The sequence below is a fragment of the Varroa destructor genome, unplaced genomic scaffold, assembly GCF_002443255.2.
Source record: "Varroa destructor unplaced genomic scaffold, Vdes_3.0 BEIS01000007.1, whole genome shotgun sequence".
In the NCBI taxonomy this organism is placed as follows: domain Eukaryota; kingdom Metazoa; phylum Arthropoda; class Arachnida; order Mesostigmata; family Varroidae; genus Varroa; species Varroa destructor.
Genome location: NW_019211460.1, coordinates 21797124 through 21820532, shown reverse-complemented (window position 1 = coordinate 21820532; position 23409 = coordinate 21797124). Strand labels below are relative to the sequence as shown.

The window sequence follows — 23409 nt, the reverse complement described above, 5'->3', positions numbered from 1 at the left end:
TTATTCGTGTTTAATAAATCGCAATATATTTTACCCATTGTAATTGTAGGTTGGTTCGACTGCAGATTTGTTTCTATCCAAGCCTCGTATTCCATTTAAAAAGCAGCTATGATACACTTCCAATTCAGTACAAAGTGTAACTCTCATGGTCCTATATGTGCACTGGTGAGAGCGGGCCGTTTATTCGAAATCTTCCCGCGGGTAGCAGACGACAGTATCCCGATGTTTGGCAACACGAAGTGCATGCTTTGTCCGGTCACCCGATAGCTCATTTATTAAGAGGTGGACGATGATCTGTGCGTGAATTATTTGATAGCGCAGCTGTTGAGGTTTGTAGGGATCGCAATCGATTCTTTTAATGTTTCTTTTTTTATGAGAATGACGTCAGAGCACAACCTGTGTCAATAAATGAAAAACCAGTGCAATTGCAGTCATCGGTGGCATTTGTACTCAAACGATTGGATTAATTCAACTTTTGCCGCAGTTTCATAATCATGTGAATCGTAAACGCTGCTGGTGTCCGTGGATAGCCAGCAATGGTTACTACGCTGTTTCTACGATATGTCTTACACGCTGGAGCTGTAAGGTACCGCAATCAACGTAGACTATGTTCCCTTCCTCTAGCACTTCGTTCGCTTAAAGGCAAATCGCTGCACGAACGTCCAAGTTATTTTGTCGACTGGAAACGAATACAAACGGTGGGCGGCAATGGTGGAGATGGGTGCATTGCTTTCCTGCAGCTGTTTTGCAACCCCAACGCAGGTCCAGCAGGAGGCGACGGCGGCCATGGCGGACATGTACTGCTTCGTTCGGAGTCTGATGTGAAGTCACTTGAAAATGTTCCATCAACGCCTATTAACGGCTTTGATGGCCAACCTGGTCTCGGCAAAGAGTGCCACGGAGCGCGCGGCGAACACGTCTTCATACCCGTACCTCTCGGAACCGTGGTAAAAGATAGAACCGGCAAGGTACTAGCCGACCTTGACGCGCCTGGTCTACTGTTTCTTGCCTCGCGTGGCGGTGCCGGAGGCAGGGGCAATAAATACTATCTAAGTAATGAAAATCGTCATCCGTTTATTTGCCAAAGAGGGGGCAAGGGTGAAGTGAAGACGTACTTTCTTGAAATGAAGTCTATGGCACATGCCGGTCTCATTGGTTTTCCAAATGCCGGCAAGAGTACGCTCCTCCAGGCTATATCGCGTGCGAAGCCCAAGGTGGCATCCTACCCGTTTACGACGTTAAAACCTCATCTTGGCGTCATTGATTTCGAGGACTACGAACAGGTGTCCGTTGCAGATCTACCTGGAATTATTGAAGGCGCTGCAAGTCACAACAGGGGATTGGGAATTGAATTTCTCCGTCACGCAGATAGGTGCGGCTGTCTCGTCTATGTGATCGATGTCAGTCAGGAGACATACACTGAACAGCTAAATGTGCTTTGTAGGGAGCTTGAAATTTACAAGAAGGGGTTCTCTAAAAAGATGTCATTGATTGTCGCTAACAAGATAGATCTTGTCGAAAAAATCGTGCTTGATGAACGACTACAAACTTTAGGTCGCATGCTGAAAATACCCGTAGTACCAATAAGCGCTAAATTTGGAACAAATATATCTGCTATGGTTAAATATCTTCGAATTACATATGAGAAGTCGAAGGAGAAAGCAAAGGGAATTTAGGCTGGCTCCGTTCGTTGTTGAAATATTTGTACACTTATATACATCTTTTAATTAAGCAAATACGTAATGCCCACTGATGAGTGTTGAATAAATAGTTGTTGTATTTGAACTACTATGTTTTCGTGTGCAACTGATTTATAGTATATTCTTTATAATATTTCCTATCAAAGTTAATGTGTAAATCCAGTATGTGCAGACCAGACATCACTTTTAGGTATCTGTCAAAGTGTTTTAGACGACACCCCCTAAGCGCAACACCCGTTAAAGTTATACACTTTATGTCCGGTATTGCATTGATGTTTGTTTAAATACTATTTCGACCTTCACTAGGTTATCGAATTGGCACTTATGCAACGATCGGAGTTAATCTAGTTTTCTTGGTAATTCTCGTTGCCATGTGTTTTTCTCACAGGCGTTGTGACTTTTATCACGCTCCATAGTAATTACCTTCCATGGTTTCAACCCTAATAGTGACTGTGGGTAAACTCACCAATGGTATAATCTCTCTCAAGATTTGCTTAAGCTGCCCGCTGAGAATAGCGGAGAAAACATGAATCTGCCAAAAACAAACATACGGGGTATTATTACTTATGTGCCTTGCATACAGTACCTGGGATGCACGAACTCAAAAAATAACATTAGATTCCTGCTGTCTGCTTCGTTTCCCCAGAAATGCTTCCATTAATTGATCGATCGAAACTAGAAATAAGAATTTGAAATTATTTAATTACGAGCCCAACGATGTATGGTCCTGTACTGTCAATTTTTTTTCTGGTGCTTGGTAGGTAGGTCGCAAATGTATCGTTTAAATTTATACCCATCTATGTACGTGTAAAGAAAAAGCTTGAAGGAACAGCAAAACCTATTGGCTATGCAGAAGACTGTAGAAGATAAGCAGTTTCTTTCTCTTTAAATATATATGCATGTGGTTCAGAAAGAGTAGGACGGGAAATAGTTATGATCGAACCAGCTTTAATTTTGCTTTTCTGTATCAAGCCTTTTTTCTTAACTCAAAAAATTTTCACATAGCGGTGGTGAAAAGGATTTACCGTATGCAGATATTATTCGTTTGGGTGGCAGAGGGTCGTTATAAAACGTAGACCTCTTTACATAGAAAAAGAAGCACGATTCTATTAAATTATTCGCACATAGCGTTGATCCCTTGTTATAAAATTCTTTGAACCGCACCCTACATAAGAATCTCCGATATTACTTGGCCATTATTACCTGAGTAAATGCAGTCATAAGGAATTGATTTGGAAGTTTTTCTTTTGGTATTTTTCTCTATCTTTATTCTGTGTCACCTACGAGTATTACACGTGGTATCAATTTTTGCACTGACAGCCTAGAGACTAGATCTTGAGATTAACAAAAATTTAAATATAAACCAGGGATAAACACTTAATAGGCACTGAAAATTTCATCTAAAAGAAATTAAAATCATGCTTACCTTGCGTCCGGTTTAGCCGGTACAAATCTCGTAAAATTCATGATATTGCAATCAACTATAGCAGCATATTATTTTGCAACTTTAATGCGATTCTCAAATTCACCGCCTTCACACTCTGACCATAGCAAGATTCAACATTCACATATGCGTATTTATTATTTATATTAAAAATCCATTGTTTCACATATCATATTGTCGATGCTTCATCGTTTTTACTTCGCATTCATGCAGTACATAACTGCTGTGCAGCACCAGGAAATTGCGATAAACGGTGTATTGTTTGGTGGCTCGCTGATTTTTTGTTGGTTAGTCACCGTAGGCGATGCCCAGCGTTTTCTTGTTGCTATTTGGCTTGGCCTGCTCCTGTTGTTGCTATTAGCTAAACGGCCGCTGTAGGCCTGGATCTAGGAGATCCGGAGCGCGCTGTTCCCATGCGTGACAAGGTTGAAGGAGACAGAGACGAAAGAGAACGCTGAGTACGACTTTCTATGATGGTCTTTTGGCAATAGCTAGCATTAGATAGTGTCGGGTAGGCGGTCTAACAAGAACGACGGCGAGACGATACCGACGGCTTTTTCAGGGGGTTGCTGCATGGGTTGAGACGGTTAAGCTCAACGAAGCGCAGGCAGAAGGGTGGACAGTTTCTTCCAAGGAGTTAAATGTAAATCTGTACCCGCTGCAAGTCAGCGCTTTTCCTTTGACTCCTTTTTTGTCTTTTTTTTCGCTGCTTTCGTTTCGAAGAACGACGGCAGAGGGAGCGCCGTCTGCGCGCCCGTGTCGAGATGTCGAATACCCCGACCCCCTAAGCCCCCAGGAACGACGGGTGGGCAAGTGAGCATCCGGGCATTCTGAACGGAGGAAAAGCTCTTTCTCTCCAAGCTGTCTCCGCCGGTACTCTTATTTCCCCCATTTTGCTGTGTGTGCAATTTACAATAAGGAGGTGGGTGGTGTGTAAGCGAGAGAAAGAAACAGTGAAAAAGGGCCCGACACACCGAGAGTTGCGTGGGTGGCCCAAAAAGAGCAGAAGCAAAGCAGAGCAACGGAGGAAATAGCGAATGAAGTAGATCGAAGGGAAATGATGAGGGGAATGGATAGAGGACGGAGGGATGCATTAGGATGTCTAGAAGAAGTTCACAGCACTCCCGCCAGCACCTCTTTCCCGCGCTGGTGTTGCGTACAAGGTCGAAGTGGCGGCAGCTGGCGGCCGGTAGCTGCTGGGTGGAAACGAAGTGTATTTTGGGCAAGAGAGTGGAACCGGGATTGAGATAGCCCAAACGAACAGAGGACGCCAAAAAGAAGGAATGACGCGACACTGCAGAGCTGCAGGGGATCATGTATGGAGAAACGAAGAGAAGTGGAACGGAGTACGGAAAATAGAAGAAGAAGAAAACAGCGGTGAATTATACATGAGTTGGCGCAGTGAACGTTTTTATTGGTTAGACCTGAACCCTAAAGGCCCCGCACAGCGCCGTTGGCTAGATATATGGGCTTGATAGTAGCGGGTAAAAGAAGTATTAGGGAGCGGAGACCGTTGTGCCAGAGGCCATTGCTTAGTTGGGTCGGAAACCGATCGAGACTAAGCAAGATTGGTCTTTGTCGAATCGAGGACCAGCATTCGAGGATGGCCTAAGCAGTTGGTCGGAGAGGGACTGAGGGGAGCCCATAGCCAAGGGTTATAATAGTGGCTGCTGCTGCTATTGTTGTCACTCGTACTTTTACCACTGGTAGGCGGAACGGACGAGGTGCAGAAACTATTTCTCCTTTGTCCCTTTCTTTGTAGTAATAGTTCATAGTGCCTGGTGCACCTCTGTTGCTTTGCTCCTCTGGCCAGATCCTCTCTCTCGCTCTTTCTCCTCCCTTTTGCGCTCTGATCTGCTTGCTCAACTTGCCGGCAAATCCAGAAAGTTGGGGTAGTCGGCTAAGACCGGCAGGTAGGCGTTCTAGGCGGGGGATGGATGGTTGTTGAGTTGATCTGGCCGTCGCCGCAGGCGAAAGACACAGAGGTCGTCTAAGAAGTGTACGGGGCTAAACGTGGGATAAAAGCATACAGTTTGGGGTGCGACCGAAGTGGTAATGCGCTGTGGCGTGCAGCTGCCGGCACCTACGAAACCACTGCACGGCCACGTTTGTCGTAAGGATGATTTTCTTTGTCAGTGTTGTGTTGTTGTTGACATTGTTGTTATTGTTATTGCTTCTGTAGCAATCGCTGTCATTGTTGTTGCTGTTGTCGCCGCCAGTGATGCTAATGCAGGCCTCAACGAAGTCTGAAGAGAACAATAAAAGTGCTAGTCTAAGCACCGAAGCCGACTACCTGCTGCCTCTGACATAGTACCAGTGTCTGGATAGGCAACTAGGCGAGCGTTTTTAGTCCGGACCGTCTTTCGACTACCAAAAGGAAGAAAGAAAGAGTGAAGAAAAGCACAGAGCTCGATGAGTGCCGGGACGAAGTAAAAGAAACTAGGCTAGTGGCAGGAACGAGGGCACTTTATTTGTTTGTCATAAGCAGAGAGATATAGCTCCGGAAGAGAAGAGTATGGAAAGCAATAGAGTAAGAAAGGGCAAGCTTGGTTCCTGGCAGCCAAACCGACAAAGCGGCGAAGCCAGTGCCGGATGAAACTGATGGAGAAAGTGAAAGAGCCCTCCGCTTTAGCCAGGCCGAACCAGTGTCGAATGGCCAATGATTGTCGTGCTGGTGGAGCTTGGATTGATTGGAAATACTTTGATTGTGTTGACAAAGATTATTGAGGCGGGAGACATTTAGAAGACTAGAAGGGAGGTACGCCGAGCCGACGACGCAGCGAAGAGACGAGCACTGATGGTAGAAGTAGATTAATGGCTATGTTGCGTTGATAAATGGAGTCGATGACAGATCTGATGAGGGTGCGAATTTGGAAGATACAATAGTACAGTGGAGACGCATGGCAGAAGATAGAGTACTAATGTTGTTGTGCACAACGTCACAACTATTAGTTATTAAAATTTGGTGGTAGCCATTACAAATGATCATTTAGATATCGAATGAAATGTTGGCAATCACAAATCATCTGCAAACCGAATGACTCCATGATTCGTATGTCTACATTATAGATCAATGATACTATAGTTTTGACGGTCCGGACCATAGACTGGCTGCATATAAATATTATGTCAACGCACCTCTAAATCGAATAAGTGAAGCATTACGCTATCTTTGAACTCTTTGACTAAAAATTGGTTGCTATCTTGAACATATCATAATGTCGTTATATATTTTATAGAACAAGAAAAAGGCAACCAATGAATCCGAAATATTTTAATTGAGCCCCACATAGGTTGAATATTTCGCACTCTTGCGGTTTGCTTGATGCTGAACTTGATCAGTGACAGATCTAAGTAGTAATTCTGAACTAGTACCTTCTCACAAAAAGGTCTACGAAAAATAACCATGTCTAATTCGGGAAAACTACACTCGGTTGTCACCTATATTAGGTACACCAAAGACTAATAGCGATTTTTTCGCCTAACACGACATTTCACTTAAATTATAACAACAAATTAATTTATTATTATTTATTTTACTTATATTATTTATTACCATGTATTAGTTTATTCTCAACCAATTTATTCCGTAAATTTTTATTCCGTAGCCATTTATATATTACGACAATTACGAATGCTATTTCATTACGTATAAGTATTCATTTATCTAAGGTAACTTACGCTAGATTCAGAAATAAATTCGAGCTCGCTCTATTTTTATTTTAAGTTTTTATTATTATTAAGTTAGTTAAAAAGTACATCTGTTTTTGCCAATACAAAAAAAAACTCAACGTTTCGCTCGAATTCCAGCAACAAATTACTGTATCATATGTTTGCCGTCATTTTGTACGATCTTCACCCACCTCTCAACATATTTACTTTTTCAATCTCTACAGAAATTCACGAGTCTAGTGTTGAAGAACTCGTTTAGAAAATTTGTATGACATTATTGTTCAATGTACTGTTACAAATTTCTTTTTCTATGAGGTAGTTTTCGACTCTTTCGGGCTATTTGCTTGGTGCGAAAGGACCTCCCACGCAAGCTTTTGGGAAGTAGCTTCAGCGACCTTTGTAGTGTGCAGCCTTGCATTATCGTCGAGAAGGATAAAATTGCCTATATAGTCTTTTCTATTGCGTAGTGCCGTTTAACCTGCGGAACTAACCACTTCTTCTTGTAGACTCTTGTGGACGACCTTGTTTTTCTCACGCGACTCCCAGTGTAGAAAACTCCCCAGTCCTACCAAACGTAAATCGTGGACTCTTTTGAGTGTAGATTTGATCTAATTTTTGCTTAAACGAATTTCCAAGGGCTATCCAATTCTTTCTTTGCTTCACAGTGACGTATAGACACTGTACCTTTTATCATCCGTAACGATTTTGTGTGAAAATCTGTCCATGAAATGTTAAGGGGCGATGAGAAGCCGTGTCTAGTGGTACTTTCCTATTAGTTTACATAAGCTTCTAATTTTTAAGTATGTTCTTTCGGATAAAGACAACTTATGATAGACACATGCACCTAATTCGACTTTTTGGCTAATTAACGAGTTTTTTTGGTTGATCGAAAAGCTTCGAAGGTACTGGCCGTCCTCATCAACCTCAGATTGCCAAAGCAAGGGGAGTCCTCCATGTTCAGTTTTTGGGCTTGTAAGCTACTTTTTTATAGCGCATTTACGTATAGAACCTACGCTGTGTGCAACACAAATATCTGGGGCTGTTTTGAGAGTTTTTCGATCTCGGCAGAGGAAGTATAATCGGTACTGATTATAACGTTCGAAGAAATTTGAATGATATATTGAAGTAAATAAGCAATAAGGAAGTCAAGGGTTGCATTTGAAATACTACCAACCTGGTATATTGCCATCGAAGTTCGTGACATTTTGATTTTTATTAAGCACTCTTCTTACTCTCTTAGTCATGACAAATTATACAACTTCTTTCTTGTATTGCAGCGAATCCCCGTGATAGCGTAGCGAATACGGTGTTTACCTATTAAACTTAGAAACACCTAATGGTCTAGGTTTGAATCCGGATGCAGACACACACTCTTCCATGTTGGAAAGAGCCAGTCGTCTGAATTAATGACGAAACGACTAAGTAGCAAACGTAAAACACGAGAAAAACGCTTTGTATTTTAGAGTTGTCATGAGATATCTACAGAGAACATCCATCGTTTGATTGTCATATTCTGAATATTCGTTAACATCAACGGTTATTGTGATTTTTGCACGTTTCCTTTGAGCGTGCTTGCGATTGTTCATTTCATATGTCACTGTTGCTGACACGGTTATTTCAGTTGCCTTTTCTCATTTCGTTGTCCGCTACTTCCTCCGTTTTTAGACAGTTTCTTTTTCGGCGTCTCTATCTATCAACGCATTGTGCGTTAGGATAGGTTGCTGAATCGAATGGCTATTGCTCAACGAGAAACTGCGTCAATCCATTGCGAGGGTCAGAGTAAGACGGAGATCCAGATTACCAAATAGAATTTCATTTGTTGCAATGGGAGTCTGGGCGTGTGCAAAACCTTTCCGGTAGGAAAGGCCTTTTAAGAGGAGCGCTTTCGTCAGATCTAGTTAGGCATCCTTCTCAGCTTTCTTCATCCCATTCTTTTCCTTTTTCGAATGATCAACCTTGAGATTTTCGCCTGCTGCTACTGTTACGAGGCCTCCTAGCTCAAAGTAATGGTGTACAGGAAAGAGGCTAGGAACGATTGTACGACGATGTCGTTCAGTGGCACGACGTCGTACTCAAAAAACCCTATAGTTGAATATGTGTCTTTTGTGGATGTCGCCCGTCTAAGTGCGTACGCATATAGAAGTTCTACTCTGCTCATGAACAATTCTGTCGTTTAGAAGAGTTGCTACTGCTATTGCAGCTGCCGTCGTAATAGAAAACGGCGCCGTTGCTTAGCAGAAGAGCCTCACCACCATCATCTCGTAACCGAGATGGGGAGACGAGAGGCTTGCTGGAACACGAGTAGAGCATGGGACAAGAGTGGATAGTGGCAGAGATACAACTGAAAGTCCGTCAAGGGCGTAACTTATAATACGCCGTTTGTGTGGCGCACGTTGAAACCGGTACGCCTGCTACTGCTACAGTAGCCCACATCGCCAATAGCAACTCAATCTAAACGGCCGGCTGCTGCTGAGTACTGGCTAGTATCTAGCTACCATTCGTTCCTATTCTTGCCCAAATTGTCTTCTACGATTGTCATCGACAACCAATCGAATCCTGAAAGCTAGCTCTGACCATCCAAGGTTACGCCAACCACCTGACAGTCGATGGGCAGCCGCGGGACAGCGGACGACTGTTTCCTGCGAACGGCCTGTTCGATAAGAGGTTCGCCTTTGTCGCCACTTTGTTGGGGTGAAGTGATCGGGGAATCAGTAATGGCATAAGAACGTCTTCCCTATCGAACTTGATTAGTGACGGCTGCCTTTCGTGCATTGTGTATTATAATGAATCATGTAACACACACGTGATAAGAGGACACACGCATAGCGGAGTATGGTATGGACATCACTTCAACGTTATTATTATTACTATCGGCCATTACTAACTAGGGGCATCGCGGTATCTGCCGGATCTAATGGTATGAATATATGCTTAAAGAGTAATATAGAAAGTCGCAGTTCTATCGACCAAATGGCAATATTGTTATAGACCAAAGCACTGTGAATCTCTCTTACAAGTATAAAAAAAGGGGGGTAGTTGCACTCTTGCTCTTAGCAATGGTTTTTCTCTAATGGTTGTTCTCTTTGGGGTGCCGGATACGTGCAACCGTTAACGCCTTCGTAAATGAACCGAAACGTTTTCCTTTAGAGCTTACATGCGTATTGACCTCGTTTGAAGGGCTAGTACAGATCGATGCATACAGGCTGCTAAACTGACAACTCCACCAACAAATCTTTATACACCGCGTACTTGTTATTATGTGAAGAATACATGCTTTTCCTCTTCCTGATGAAAAAGTGGTATAGTTCTATCGAATGGTATCTAACAGTCGAATGGTTGTTTTAATCAAGTGCCGCTGTTTATAATGAAGACTCAACGCTCAAATGTATCGTGGTATTGCGTTTAGTATATAAGATAATGTATGTTGCGTGTGGATGTATTCCGATCGCCAGCGTATTTACTGGTTTAGGAAGACAATCTGAATAACTTATCATTTGCATCTTTTTATAATTCTTCTGAGTGGGGAAACTTTATATTCCGCTTAAGTCCTGTGAAGTGTATCTTCGTGGATAGTATGCCATTGTACTGATGTGGGCTTTGCCCTGGGAAATGGCTTCGCGTTAGCACGATTATTTTAACAATTTCTAAGTTAATCAGGCTACTTCTAAGTCTTCAAAGTATAGATTCATTACGGATACGTGAATTATGCTTTAAAGATGACTTTGTCCGGGAAAAGCCGCTCAACTAGAAGTTTTTTATAATTTCAAAGCGAAGTAGCTAATCAATTGGCAATAAAACCAACCAGCTTCATAATTATTACTTGGCTCGCTGTGGTTATCGAGTTAATGGCAGAGCAGACAAGTATAGATAAATTTGCGGAGATATAACTGTAAATATAATAACTGTGAATACGTTTACAAAATTAAAGCTTAGTGACTCAATATGCGTAAAAGGGACCGAAATAGTGATTTTGTTCAAGAGATGTTTGATTTTAAAAATACGCCTCACGTATACCACCTTATTAGCTGTATATCAATTTAAAAATATCCCACCTCGTTAGAATTTTGAATTGATTTATCCTTAAAGGCCAAGCTGAAATAAAAATAGATGCCATTGAGATGGTTTTTAGAGCATGAAATAATTGCCAGCAAAAAAATCGAAGACTAGAACAATCTGATATTGAGTGAAGAGTAACTCTGCCCGTCAAAAAACAAGAAGTGCATGTAAAGCGTGACTGTCCTCTGACTATAAAAGCGAACGACTCTTTAGGTGAGTCGTTAGTGAAGTCGCTGTATTGGATTGCTCTTCTGTGAAGCTTAAGAATATGTATTAATTATATTAATGAGTATCAATTTTAGCTTTTAGGTTGCAAGCAACAACAATAGTAATTTATTGGTTCCAATAGTGATCTCAAGCTAAAGTGCGTTCGACTATCGTGATTCGATATGATTTAATTTTACGTGTCGATTTCTCTATGTTTCAATATGGATTACGTAACGACTACCAACAAGTTGGCTTTCCCTCCCTGTTTAGATGTATCAACTTTTTGATTCGGGGTGTTATAATATAAATGCGAAAATAAATATTTTTATTAGCAACGAAAATGATACGGTAAATACGTGGAAAAAACTCAAGCTAACAAACTGATTTTTCTACGTGTAAATAGGTAACGGAATGTTGAAATCAATGTAACGCCAGAACTAACTACTTGGTGTGTGGTTGTTGTCACTATATATTATTTTTTTGACTCTTCAGACCTGCATGTTATTTATACGTTTAATGCTTGCAATATTCCTCGATATAATAGGATGAAGACATCTCAGACCGCTTGGGTAAACATGAGCTGAGACATCAGGTTAGTAGGTTTAAATTGAAAAAGAGGTCGCTAGCTTCGCCATCAAGGTACGGTTACAAATGCGTCATATAAGAGCAAATCGAGTCACGCACAGTCTTAGTCTTATTACAGTTTCAAGTTGTCAGCATATTCTAGATAACTGAGGTCATTGAAACGATACCGGTTGCTTTACATGTCTGCTACAAGCATGTCATATAGAAAAGGAAAAAGCGCGTCCTCTTTGAATAATTTCAGATAGAGCGCGGAACGCGTCACGCGCATTTTCAACTCGTGCGCAGTACGAGCGTTTATGCGAAGGTGGCTGATGCCAGCTGATTTACCGACCTAGATTACATGAAATTTCATCTGTTTCAACGACAGTTTATTGTTGACCCCATCAAAGTATGATAGTCAAAAGCGTCTGTATGGTAGCAAAACGGCAATTATTAAGCATTACTATATTCATGTATTTATAACGAGTACCACATCAAGCAAATCTAATTGAATAATAAAGCAAGATAAGGTTTGCGTCTGCTACCTTTACTCAATTCGTTTTGCTCTAATCTTGTGTCGATGCCAATATAGCACGTACCCCGGGTCAGCCAATTTTCCCCTAATTGATATTAGTATTTACACGCACCTGTCTATGTGTTTGTGGTGCCTTTACAGTCCCTATATCCCTTCACCTTGAGAGCTGGAAAACGAGCTCAACGCATTAGCCCTTTTCTCTGTGTGCATGTATGTGTGTGTATGAGTAATATGAAGCTGCATACGTCGCCTGATCGCGGTCATGTTCAGCCCTATCCTGTTTTGGGTCAATCTTCATGTCGCTCCCCATAATCCTTTTCATAGAGCTAGTTTGTGGACGCACACTTTATCCTATTCCTCGGTAAAGTTTGTAGTATGGTTAGCGAAGCTGTGATATATATATGTGGTCTGTACGGGGTGTTTTTCTCTTTGCACTTCAGTAGCGTCTCGCTCTTACACTTCAGTTGATCAGTGGCTAGCTGACCGATACTCACACTCGACGAGTGAGATCCAGCGCTTCTTAGTGGAGATTTCTTTAGTATATGAAAAATTAGCACAAAAGTGGTAGCTAGCAAAATTATCACAAAGATCGGTAGAAAGGCCATGACAGTATGAGAGGACGGCTAAACAAGAAATTGTCATCTTTCTTTTCTTGTTTCGTTGTCTTCAACGCTGTGGTTGACGCAACGAAGCGGAGGCTGCGCAGAGTGGCAGCGGTGTCGGCGCTGCGCTTCGAGCAGCAGCCAACCAGCTGGATCTCATTTTCCGCAACCTGGACTCACTTTCCCGATGAAATGTGGACGACACTTCGCCTAACTCTGCAACCGATGGCTCCAACGAGCCAATAGAGAGCGGAGGCCATACAGCCAACTCTTCTAGCGGCTACCGCTCGGTGACGTTGCCGGCCGCCACCCAATTCCCACCGGTCCCTTCGCGACTCGCCTGTAGTTTCCCGTACACGGACGCTTATGTAGCCTCACCATTCTTGGAAAGCAATAGAGCCTAGCGAGAAGTGGAGGTTGCAGCTATTGGACCGAAGAACGGCCATTGCTAGCGCAGCCTGCGCGGTCGGTGGAACCTGCGGTCTGTGGCGGCTATCGTCTTCCTTAGCAGAAAAAAAGCTTCGTGCTTAGAAGACCGGAATCGGTCTTGATCGACTGATCCTCTTGGTCAGGAGCAACGATGGCGGCTAACCATTAACTGGATCTGGTAATGGCGGCTCCTTTGCTGCGCGAGTTGATGCGTCGTTGACGGTTTGGTCGTTGCTCCAGTTGGAAATATGTGTTAGAGCGCGATGGGAGCGCGGGGACTGATTTCACGGGGATTGAACCCCAACGAAGACTGAAAGGCCATTTTAGGTTGGTAAGCGCGCTGGGTGCACCATATCCACAGTGGTTGCACTTGCCTGGATCTTACAAGTTGGGCTGCCCACTGAATGTAAACACCGAATGAAGCGGGTTTATGGTTAGGAGAGATTTGGGACGAGGCAAGTGGTGAGTATTGGTCTGATTATTCGGTGTAATGCTACAGCGGTTGAAGGTGTCTTGTTATTAGCCGGTCCTTTAGGCAAATATGATACAGAGTTAGCCAGGTTCGTGTATGCAGAGTGGCGTTAAATTTCGAAGTAATATCAAAAATATACCGAGCCATGGCCCAAGCTGACAAAGGGGTCCAGGGTTTAGTGGGTGAGAGTCCCACAGTACCGGACATAGGAGTAGTTTTGTCATGCCTATGACCGGTCTGCATAACGCATTTGCCCTCAACCTCCGAAAAAAAAAAAAAAGAGTGGCGTTAAAATATATCTTGCGATCTGTGAAGGTTGATCGTGTAGTTAGACAGCTGTCGGTTACCTAAATTATACGTACATTTACCGGCACTGTGACATGTAGGCCCTGTGCTAAATCGTAAATAATTTTCAAAAAGGTGGTGAAACACAGCATACCTTCTTTTTAGGTTCGCGTATTTTATCGTACAGAAGCAATACATTATTTATATTTATTTGACGGTAATTAATCCGCGCCTTCCTTTTTATCCTATGCTTATAAGGTGAAGCTTTAACGAATCCAGCTATTTAGAGTAAGAAGATTCTTATTAAAAGGGTTTGCTGGCTACCTGACTCGTTTACTCGATAACAGACATAATATTTAGTAACATCGGTACATTTATATCGTTGTGACATACGGATCATAATGAGATCATTCACATTTGTTGCGCACATGCCAAACCATTTTGCTTAATTATATATCCACGAACACTCTGCGACTAGTTAGGCGCAGCTCTGGTTGGCTTGTTTCTCATTAAAGTTAAGTGGTTCAAGCCGATAGCCTAGTAACTACAGTAATTGATTCTAGCGTATGCAATGCTAACAAGTTGCATATGTCGGTTATAAAAGAAAATACCCGCCCACACAGATAAATTATTGCGTTGTTGAAGGTAATGTTTCCATAAGCTCCGGCGTAGTACATGAAATCTAAATTGGTTATTTGTCGCCTTTCAAATTCGGCATCAGAACCTTAAAATGCCATGGATAAATGGCTATGAGTTCGTTCGAACTAAATTGTTTTTAGCACACGGCTTCCTTTTGTGGAATTGCTTTTAATCATTACATAAGAACTACTGCAACACATATTATTTTACCATACAGTTAATCTGGCGATCACTAAATGTTCTGACGGAGCAAAAATGAATGGTCTGTGGTAAAATTGTAGATAACACTATTACGGAGAGATACTACGGTAAATATCATGGTTTTTCTTTCTTAGCTCCTACAGGCACTTTTAAGTGGCCAGTGCATCAAGGAAAAGAACACACATGTTTAACCTAGTACTAGTATAAAAAGAACATAGCATTATTTATGTACTGCTGCCAAAGAGATCTTGCTGACTGCTTACGATTAGGATGTTGTGAAGATGTGTTCTCTATCATATCTAGTTTTTATCACTGTAACTTCACGAACTCCAAAACAGAACGAGAATAGCATGACCCTATGCGCAAAACGACGTGCTCTTTTATACGACCTATGAAGGCTTGCTGTGGTGTCTAAAATAACTGCATAGACAACAGAAGTTCTCGCGTTTTTGTCTGAAGAGTTGTTGGTGGTGGAGTGGTTTCTGAATGACCCCATGAAGTCGCTTCGGTGTCTGTCTTGTCTTTCTTTAATCTGCAAAAAAGTCAGAGTCAAGCGTGTTTCGGTGACTCAGCGTATCAGCTAACACATGAAGCGCCAAGTGACAGTGGCAAGTGCTGGCATCGCCGGCACTGCACGTCCTAAAGAAACCTAAAACCACAAGTCCTAAGGGGCAACTGTTCGGAATAGGAGCTTTAATAGAGGACTTCACAGTTGAAATCTGCGGTGTAGCGGGGTCCGAATCTGCGTCCTACGGATGATTTCGTCGCGAGAAGAAACTCACTTGTTTACCCGTGCGTATAGATCAACGCGGACGTGTGATTGCGTCTCTGTGGACGAGTGTGTGGGAGTGCGGCCAACACCGATAACGGCGTCGAAAGCGTTGGAATTGCCATTCAATATGGCAGTAACAGGAGTGGTATTGACTGACGGTAGCCAACTTATCAACAGACCTTGTCTTTGAGCTGCGGCTTATCTTCCTAGCGGTCTAAGCTTAGCCGTAGCCTTAAGATGGTCCTCTACAACCGATGCCGCATACGCATCGCTATGAATTCCCGATGCAAGTGATAAACAGCCACCCACGGCCATGTCATTGGATGACGGAAAAATAGCAGCAGTAGTAGCCAGCCATGGCAACAATAGTGGTTCTACTTTTACAATTCGAACTTTAAGTGCGCCCCGAGCGGCAAGCGAAAAGTTAATCGGGAGTTGGCTTGGGGAACGCAATGCTGGGGCTGTGGATTTGTGAGTACAGTTGGCGCTAGCGTGGCACTGACTTGACAGGAGAAATGCTGGCAGCAGCAGCAGCTTCTATGTTTCGAGCATTACGTATCAGTGTTAGGCATTGCATAAGATGGTTGGCTCCCAGCGCGAAAGATGCTAGGCTTAGATTTGAACCTAGTGTACATTACCTTTAGTATATAACGTATGCCTAAGCAGGCACATACGTTACCCATTAAGCTACCGCGGGAACTAGCGGCAGCAGCAGTCTTAAGTGTGAAACTGGCTCAAGCAGTTAACTGGCGAGGGCAGCAGTAGCAACTGGGAAGTGACGGAGGTCGTGAAGCCTGAAAAGTAATGGAAAATGGACGTGGAGCATTTCTTGCGCAAAAAGATAGGAAAAAGACGCACGCAGACTTGAAACTCCGAGGGTAGCGAACACAGATCATGAATATTAGGGCTGTAGGGAGAAAAAGGTGTGTGGGCTAGAGTTAGACGGCTTGGTACCATCGTCAGTTTGTCGTGAAAAAAACCGAACGAATTTTACCGCTTGCCAAAAGCAAGGGAAATTGACAATACCACATTAATGCAAGTCGGTGTAATTGATGGATAGGTAATTTGGCACAATATACATTATTTTGAACATGCTACTTTTACTGAACTAATTGTAGGACTGGATCTGTACATTTGGCATGCAAGCGGATATCTACACTGCACCAACCTCCATTTTATTTTCAGCTTTTAAATTCGCCAATGAACACACTAATCTGAACTGACGGTTTTTAACGACTGTAGTATTACGTTACTATTATTTCCCTGATTACCAATAATTCATGATTTTTTATTACAATTTCTATATGATCGTACAGCCCTGGTCAACGATTATAAAGGCTGTGTGTCGTCAAAAGGTTTCTTGTTTTTAGATATCTGCATATAAAAATTTAATATATGATACTACTGTTTCGCGATTTGTTTATAGGTCTAGCTCAGACGTTTTCTTTATGATCGGATAGAAGTGGCTGCGGCTAACGTACGAGCGAACTATTTTCATTATGGTAACAGAATATTGCAGTACTATAAATTGCAATATATACGATAACCGTACAACCAAATATTGCCGTGATAGCAGAGGTAGCGATTCCAATCATGGGTTTTATATTGCGTGCTCTCAATAGTTAAAACTCACAAAATTTTTCTTCGGACCGTTAGCGCTTTTTAGGAGAAATCGGAGGCCATTATCAGCATAGCGCCAAATAGATCTATTACAGTTTCAAAAAGCTTTTTCATTTGTAGCTGTATCAAAATAGAACTGTTTGTTTTTACTTGCAGGAACCGGGCCTGTTGGGTGTGTTTCGCGACGGACGAGGACGACCGAGAGGCCGGCTGGGTTCAACCGTGCAGATGCAAAGGCACAACGAAATGGGTACATCAGCAGTGTCTACAGCGGTGGATAGACGAGAAGCAGCGCGGCAATCAGAGCCAGCGAGTCAGCTGTCCTCAGTGCAACACCGAGTACCTAATATTCTTCCCTAAATACAGTTCAGTATTTTTAGTAGTCTGCTGCTCGTAGCGTGCCGCACGTAAACGGGTTTGGTTAACATAACACGTTAGTTAATAAGGATAGAAGCTATTCTTAGCCGTTGAGCATTGGTGGAATGCTACTTCACTACTTTAGTTAGCCAAGTTGTAGAGGGAGGATAACGGAACCGTTTCCCTAGGTACCCCCAGTATAGACGTCTAAAAAGAGATGTTTTAACAAATAGTTGTTGCTACCGTTCGAACAGGCACATTTGTGTACGTCCTCGATTTGGTGGATCGGCTGTTGTATCGGGCATCTCCATTTCTGGCCGCCGGAGTTGTGCTCGGTTCCGTTTATTGGACCGCTGTTACCTATGGAGCCGTCACTGTCATGCAGGTAAAATGTCAGCACGTAAAAAAGCTCTCTCACTACATTAAACAGTCGCTTTTGAGCTGTACAGGAAAATATCGCACATAACGAATACAGAAATAACAAAAAGACTTGAACCGTGAATACCCGCATCAATTTCAAATTGTTAGCTCTTAACAAGTAAATATTAATTTGAATCTTATTTGTATAAATGAAGGATAACGAGCTTCAGAACATCTGAATTGTTTCGAGGGTTGTTTTTGCGTTAATACTAAGTACAATTATTCAAAACAGGTAAGGCGATCTACGTGCTATTTGCTTCACAATATACAAGCGTGTGTTAGGTTGTAAATGACTTTAACTTCCGATACAAGCATACATGTTTTAGTGCAGCTACATACTTGACACTGCAGATATATCCGGAATCAACTTGTGCTGGAAAGACGGGCTAGGACTATTGCTCAAAAGAGAGCTAAAGGTATCATCTTGACTGGCCGATTTCGATTCAGTCGATAACTCACATTATACAGAACGCGTCTCCAAGGTCTTCGTTCTCAGCAAAACAGAAAATCAAACCCTGACAAATAACCAGCAATTTGTTAGCTCCACTACTTGTGTCTGAATAACCATTTCTATTGACTAGCAACAACGAATTTGCGACCGCGGCTATGCGAAAATAGTGACGATTACCAAGGGACATTGCGGGAAAGCCCTCATAGTGTGAAAGCGAAAGTGGAGAAATGATTGCTGATAGTTTCTTGGTAATTCCGGAAGCATTTGAAGATATATGGCGAAATTAATGTTAAAGCCAATTTCAATAACGTCCCTATTTGGTAGGATCTTAAAATTTCTTATTTGCGCTGTGTTGTAGGACTACGTTAAACTTCGCGGAATGAGTTACATTTGAACTAGAGCGAGTCACATGTAAAAGTCTTAAGCGGGCAGGCAAGCGAATATTGATGTCTTCAATAGATATCGTTTTGTGAAAAATAATGCCGAGTACCTAACATGAGCACACCTATTCTATTGATCAGGAGCTATGACAGTATCGAATGTTCGACAATTCTTTTGTGCTTTCCGAAAAATGTTCTCAAGACATAGCTTGTTTTTTCTGTGCAGTTTCCAATACAGGACAGTTTCTGATAGCCTTGTTCAAAATACAATGGGATAGTGCTCAGTGTTGATTATGTAAGATAAAGTAAAGCATATTGCCTGCGTAATAGGTCTTCATGCGAGAAATCTCAGATCGAATGTGGAAATCTGCAACTTACTTTTCCCTCCAAAAACTTACATTCTTACAATAGTTTCTTTGCTGATTGCTGTGACAGGTTATAGGCCACCGTGAGGGCCTTAACGTGATGGAGCAGGCGGATCCCCTATTTCTGCTAGTTGGCCTCCCCACAATACCAATTATGCTTGTGCTCGGCAAAATGGTGCGCTGGGACCACTACCTTCTCAAGCTTTGGTGGAGGCACGCGGGAAGGTTTGTATACTATCCGGGTATTTTACTCTTTTAGGAAAGTAATCCCCGCCTCTTCAAATTTTCCTTTATTCTTACTGTTTTCAAATTTATTTTCTTCGAAACATTTTTTTTCATAGACCATTTCGAACGTAGTTGTAACGTGAACTGGGTTTTTAACGAGTTTGGGTGCCAACGATCGGGGTCGTTCATGGTGAAGAAACGTATTTCAGGCGCTCACTTTTTTGGCTTCTTTCTAAGTTCAAAGGTTCCATTGAAGCAGCTTCGCACGCAATTGTGTCCTGTACGCAAAATTCATAATGAAGATCGTCTGTTAAAGTTCGAAAATCGCCTCTTGAGCCTGAAGAATGCAACTCAGTTCGTTCCGCTATCCGCGTTCTGAGAACCCCGGGTGACAAATAGTTGGTCATGAATTGGGATTAAAAAAAGCTGCTAAGACTCGGCTGTTGTATTTTATCTCTCGTACTAGCTGGCTTGTGAAAGGCAAAATTTCATCGAAGGAAAGCCAATGTAAATGCACAACACCAGGTACTGATAGAACTAGATTAGGCTATGAGAGCGCAGCCCACATTGTGGTTGCAAGGACGATGAAATTCTCCACGGATCTCACCTAACATCCGAGGATTACCACGAAAACAGGTTGGCTTGATCGATACAGCAAAATTGGCTCTTCCATGTCGTTGGTCAGTCTTGCTGCATAAGAGGTCTGTCTGGACAAGTCTTCTAGATACGGGGTCATCACACAAGAACCCAACATATTCATAAAGGAGAAAGTCATCTGATACTTGAAAGCTCCAACGAGTTTGGTTGTCTGGTTATTGTGATAGGAAATAGTGCCATCTGGTACTTAAAAGCTTTAACGAATTTGGCCATCTGGACGTTGTGGTGAAGAAGAAAGTCATCTGGTACTTGCAAGATCCAACGAGTTTGGTTGTCTGGACGTTGTGGTAAAGGAGAAAATCATCTGATACTTGCAAGCTCCAGCGAGTTTGGTTGTCTGGTTGTTGTGACAAGGAATAGTGCCATCTGGTGTTTGAAAGCTCCAACGAGTTTGGTTGTCTGCACGTTGTGGTAAAGAAGAAGTCATCTGATACTTGAAAGCTCGTAGAGTATTGTCAGTACTGGGCCAACTCGCAGAAAGCATGTCCTGGAGCTTAAAAGCTAGGGAACGGCAAAGGTCATAGGCTGAACTTAGAAGCGACGACAGACGAAAAGTTTTAGGAGTGATCCGCTCCTCCATTCCTTCTAGCAGGCCAGGGTCAACAAGGACGCCTTACCCGACACCTAAACGTGGTTAAACAGGCGCGACGTGAAGACAGTTTTTTCTCAGAATTCTAACTGGGCGTCGACAGTTATTTGCATAGAATAGGAAAAACGTCCTCGGACGCGTATGCTGTGCACAGCACAGTAGAACGACGACGCTCTCTACTCGCCAGTCGGGTGCACGGCTTTTTATCACACCAGAGAGGCGCATGTGACGAAGGTGCCGGAACGGCATTAGAATTTGCCACACTCATTACATTCAGGAAATGTTAGAAAAGGTAACAGATCTTTCAGATTTAATAGAGAACAAGAAGGCTTCTGCGCATTAAAACGGATAAAATTCTGGAGACAAGGGACGATATAGGTAAAGTTCGCATGATGGATAGAGGAACATCGACCTTAACCTTAGTACGGAGAGATTGAGAAGCCGATTACTATAGTTTCGGTTAAATGATCTGGAAGCACACATTTTTTCCTCCTGCGAAGCTTTAATAATAATGAAGATCGGAGTTGGTTTAAGAGTGAACCGAAAAAAACCATCTAAATTGAGCCCCACACTCAGCTAAAATGTGATAGGTATCGACTTGTGCTGTCAGGTTATACGTGTTATTCAAACCCCATAAATCAACTACAGACTCCCACATATGGTTAAGAATGATGAGAAACAATGGTATTGCGTCAACGTAAAATAGTTGGTGGATAAAAAATGCTTAAGTCTAAAAAGTTGGATCTTTATCCGAAAAGATCATGACTCGCGTTCTCCCGGATTGAAAGGGTTTTAAACTATGGAAATGCTTAAAAAATACCAAGAAAAAATAAGGACATGTAAGTAGTCCATTTGAATTCCAGAAACCCAAGCTGTGCAACACAAGACATTCGATAGACGAGACGAATCATGTTTTCCACAAGAATGCCTATATACGGCACACATAAGGCAAAGATCGCTGAAGCCATCCCGCAAGAACTTAATAGGAGGTCCTTTGCGTTCAGCATACTTTCCAGTTTACGATGACAGGTCACAATGGTTTCCAGCCGCCGTATATATAATTCATTTGGCAACTAGGTGGAACAAACTGGATAGACGAGTTCCTTAACATCACACATTTCGGAGAAGAGGAAGTAAATTGAGTAAGAGATAGGGGAAACCATAGGAAGTGACAGCAAATACATAATCATTAATGATGCTAGAACTTGGGCGGGAAAATCGCTTTTTTTGTCACTAAAAAAGCCGCCATTATTTATTACTAGCTATTTTAAATATTTAATGTGTCTAATATTTTTTAAAATCCATGACAGAACCTTTGCAGTACTCGTTGATCACATCTTATTATTTGACTTTAGGTTGGCGGGCGTGAAGGGCATATTTAGTTCATTGCGAGGCGAGTTACCAGCAAACACATTCGTTGCACCATCGGAGGCAACACTCCAGCTTCTTGAGCGACCGTTATTTGGGGACGCTCTGTCAGCGACGCGCGTTCTTGTGTCTGCACTTTTCCTCCCTACCGCGGCGACATTCGTTGGTCGCTTCTGTTTCACGAGCGTCGAAAATCAGCTACATCGCACGCTACTTGTGAGTACGACAGGAGCTACAGCCCACAAAAATTTTGTACCTATAAATTTACTAAATACATGCAGCAGAAACCAATTAGCAGTACTCTAGGAGTTTCTCGATCTTCATCGTCTATCTTACACAAGTCTATTACGAGTATTACGTATTACACAACGTATTACGAGTGAGTTGTGCTATGCAGTAGTTTGAGAACAGGCTCGCCATGAGTGGCAGCTTTCTTTTTAGTTTGAATGATAGGGAACAAATCTATTTTTGGGCTGTCTACTATATTGCTAAATCAAAAAAAAATATCGATTGTTCTGTACCAACTGCAAACGACTCAGTCAAAAAAATCTTAGTCACCTCTTTAGTAATTTCCGCCGAATTCAAAGCATGCAGCATCATGTTCTCCGATTTTTCCGTAGTAGAACGCAGCTCTGCTCTCGTTATTCTTGTGGAATTCCTCGATCGCCCAAAAAAGTTTTCCAACTGTGTTTCTTGAGTTTTAAAAAGAAAAATCACACGAAGCTAGTGTATCGTAGTGAATCGTAGAGTTCAAATAAGTTATTTTATGGAAAGAATGCGATACAGTTTGGGGCAGATGAACTTGCGTGATATCATAATGTCCATCCATGACTTCTTAATTTGGTTAAGGGCAATTCGGATAGCATTAGCCTTCATCTTCAAAAACTTCTTACGAATATTTCCTGGTGACGGGTCTCGTCACGGGTAATGACGCGGTAAAACAAATCTAGTTTTTTCAAAGCGTTAAAATTTTTTTATTTGTATTTGCTGGAAATGGCTCCTCGCTTGCACCTACTATTTGAAAGCGGTACACTATGAAAGAACGTTTTAGGAGATCTTAAGTTAATTTGGTGGTCTTCCAGCATGAATATTACATGTTTCGTTTGCCGGGCCGCTCAAAAAAGGCATGTCCTAAATCTGTCATGGCTAATACAAAATCGCTAGTGCTTTTAGCAGTGACGCCCCCAGCTGACTCCCAAAAGCCTACAGTATAGGCAGCATTTGCTAATAACATTCTTAACACAGAACATAATGCAGAAATAAATCTTCGGCTCTCAAAAAACACTGCCGAAAGTCACTGCAAAAAAACTCGTAAAATACGAAGCGCACGTTTGAATGCTCTACGAATGGGCAACGAGTTTAACCTGCGAATGGCAAGTATCATGTCACAAACACTGCC

General features: G+C 42.3%; 2 protein-coding genes across 3 annotated transcripts in view; both read left to right on the top strand.

The window, feature by feature from the left end:
* The window catches only part of LOC111253637 (E3 ubiquitin-protein ligase MARCHF5-like), a 40216-nt gene that overhangs the window by 3243 nt on the left and 13564 nt on the right, over positions 1–23409 (top strand). For both annotated transcript variants that reach the window (XM_022813350.2, XM_022813351.2), the window contains exons 2-5: positions 17355–17563; positions 17810–17940; positions 19242–19396; positions 21998–22226. In XM_022813350.2, coding sequence (XP_022669085.1) covers positions 17355–17563; positions 17810–17940; positions 19242–19396; positions 21998–22226 — 724 coding nt within the window. The remainder of the gene's footprint in view (positions 1–17354; positions 17564–17809; positions 17941–19241; positions 19397–21997; positions 22227–23409) is intronic.
* LOC111253636 (mitochondrial ribosome-associated GTPase 2) lies at positions 485–1791 on the top strand. The gene has a single exon (XM_022813349.2). It carries the CDS (start codon positions 537–539, stop codon positions 1674–1676), a length of 1140 nt encoding a protein of 379 aa, XP_022669084.1. The 5' UTR covers positions 485–536; the 3' UTR covers positions 1677–1791.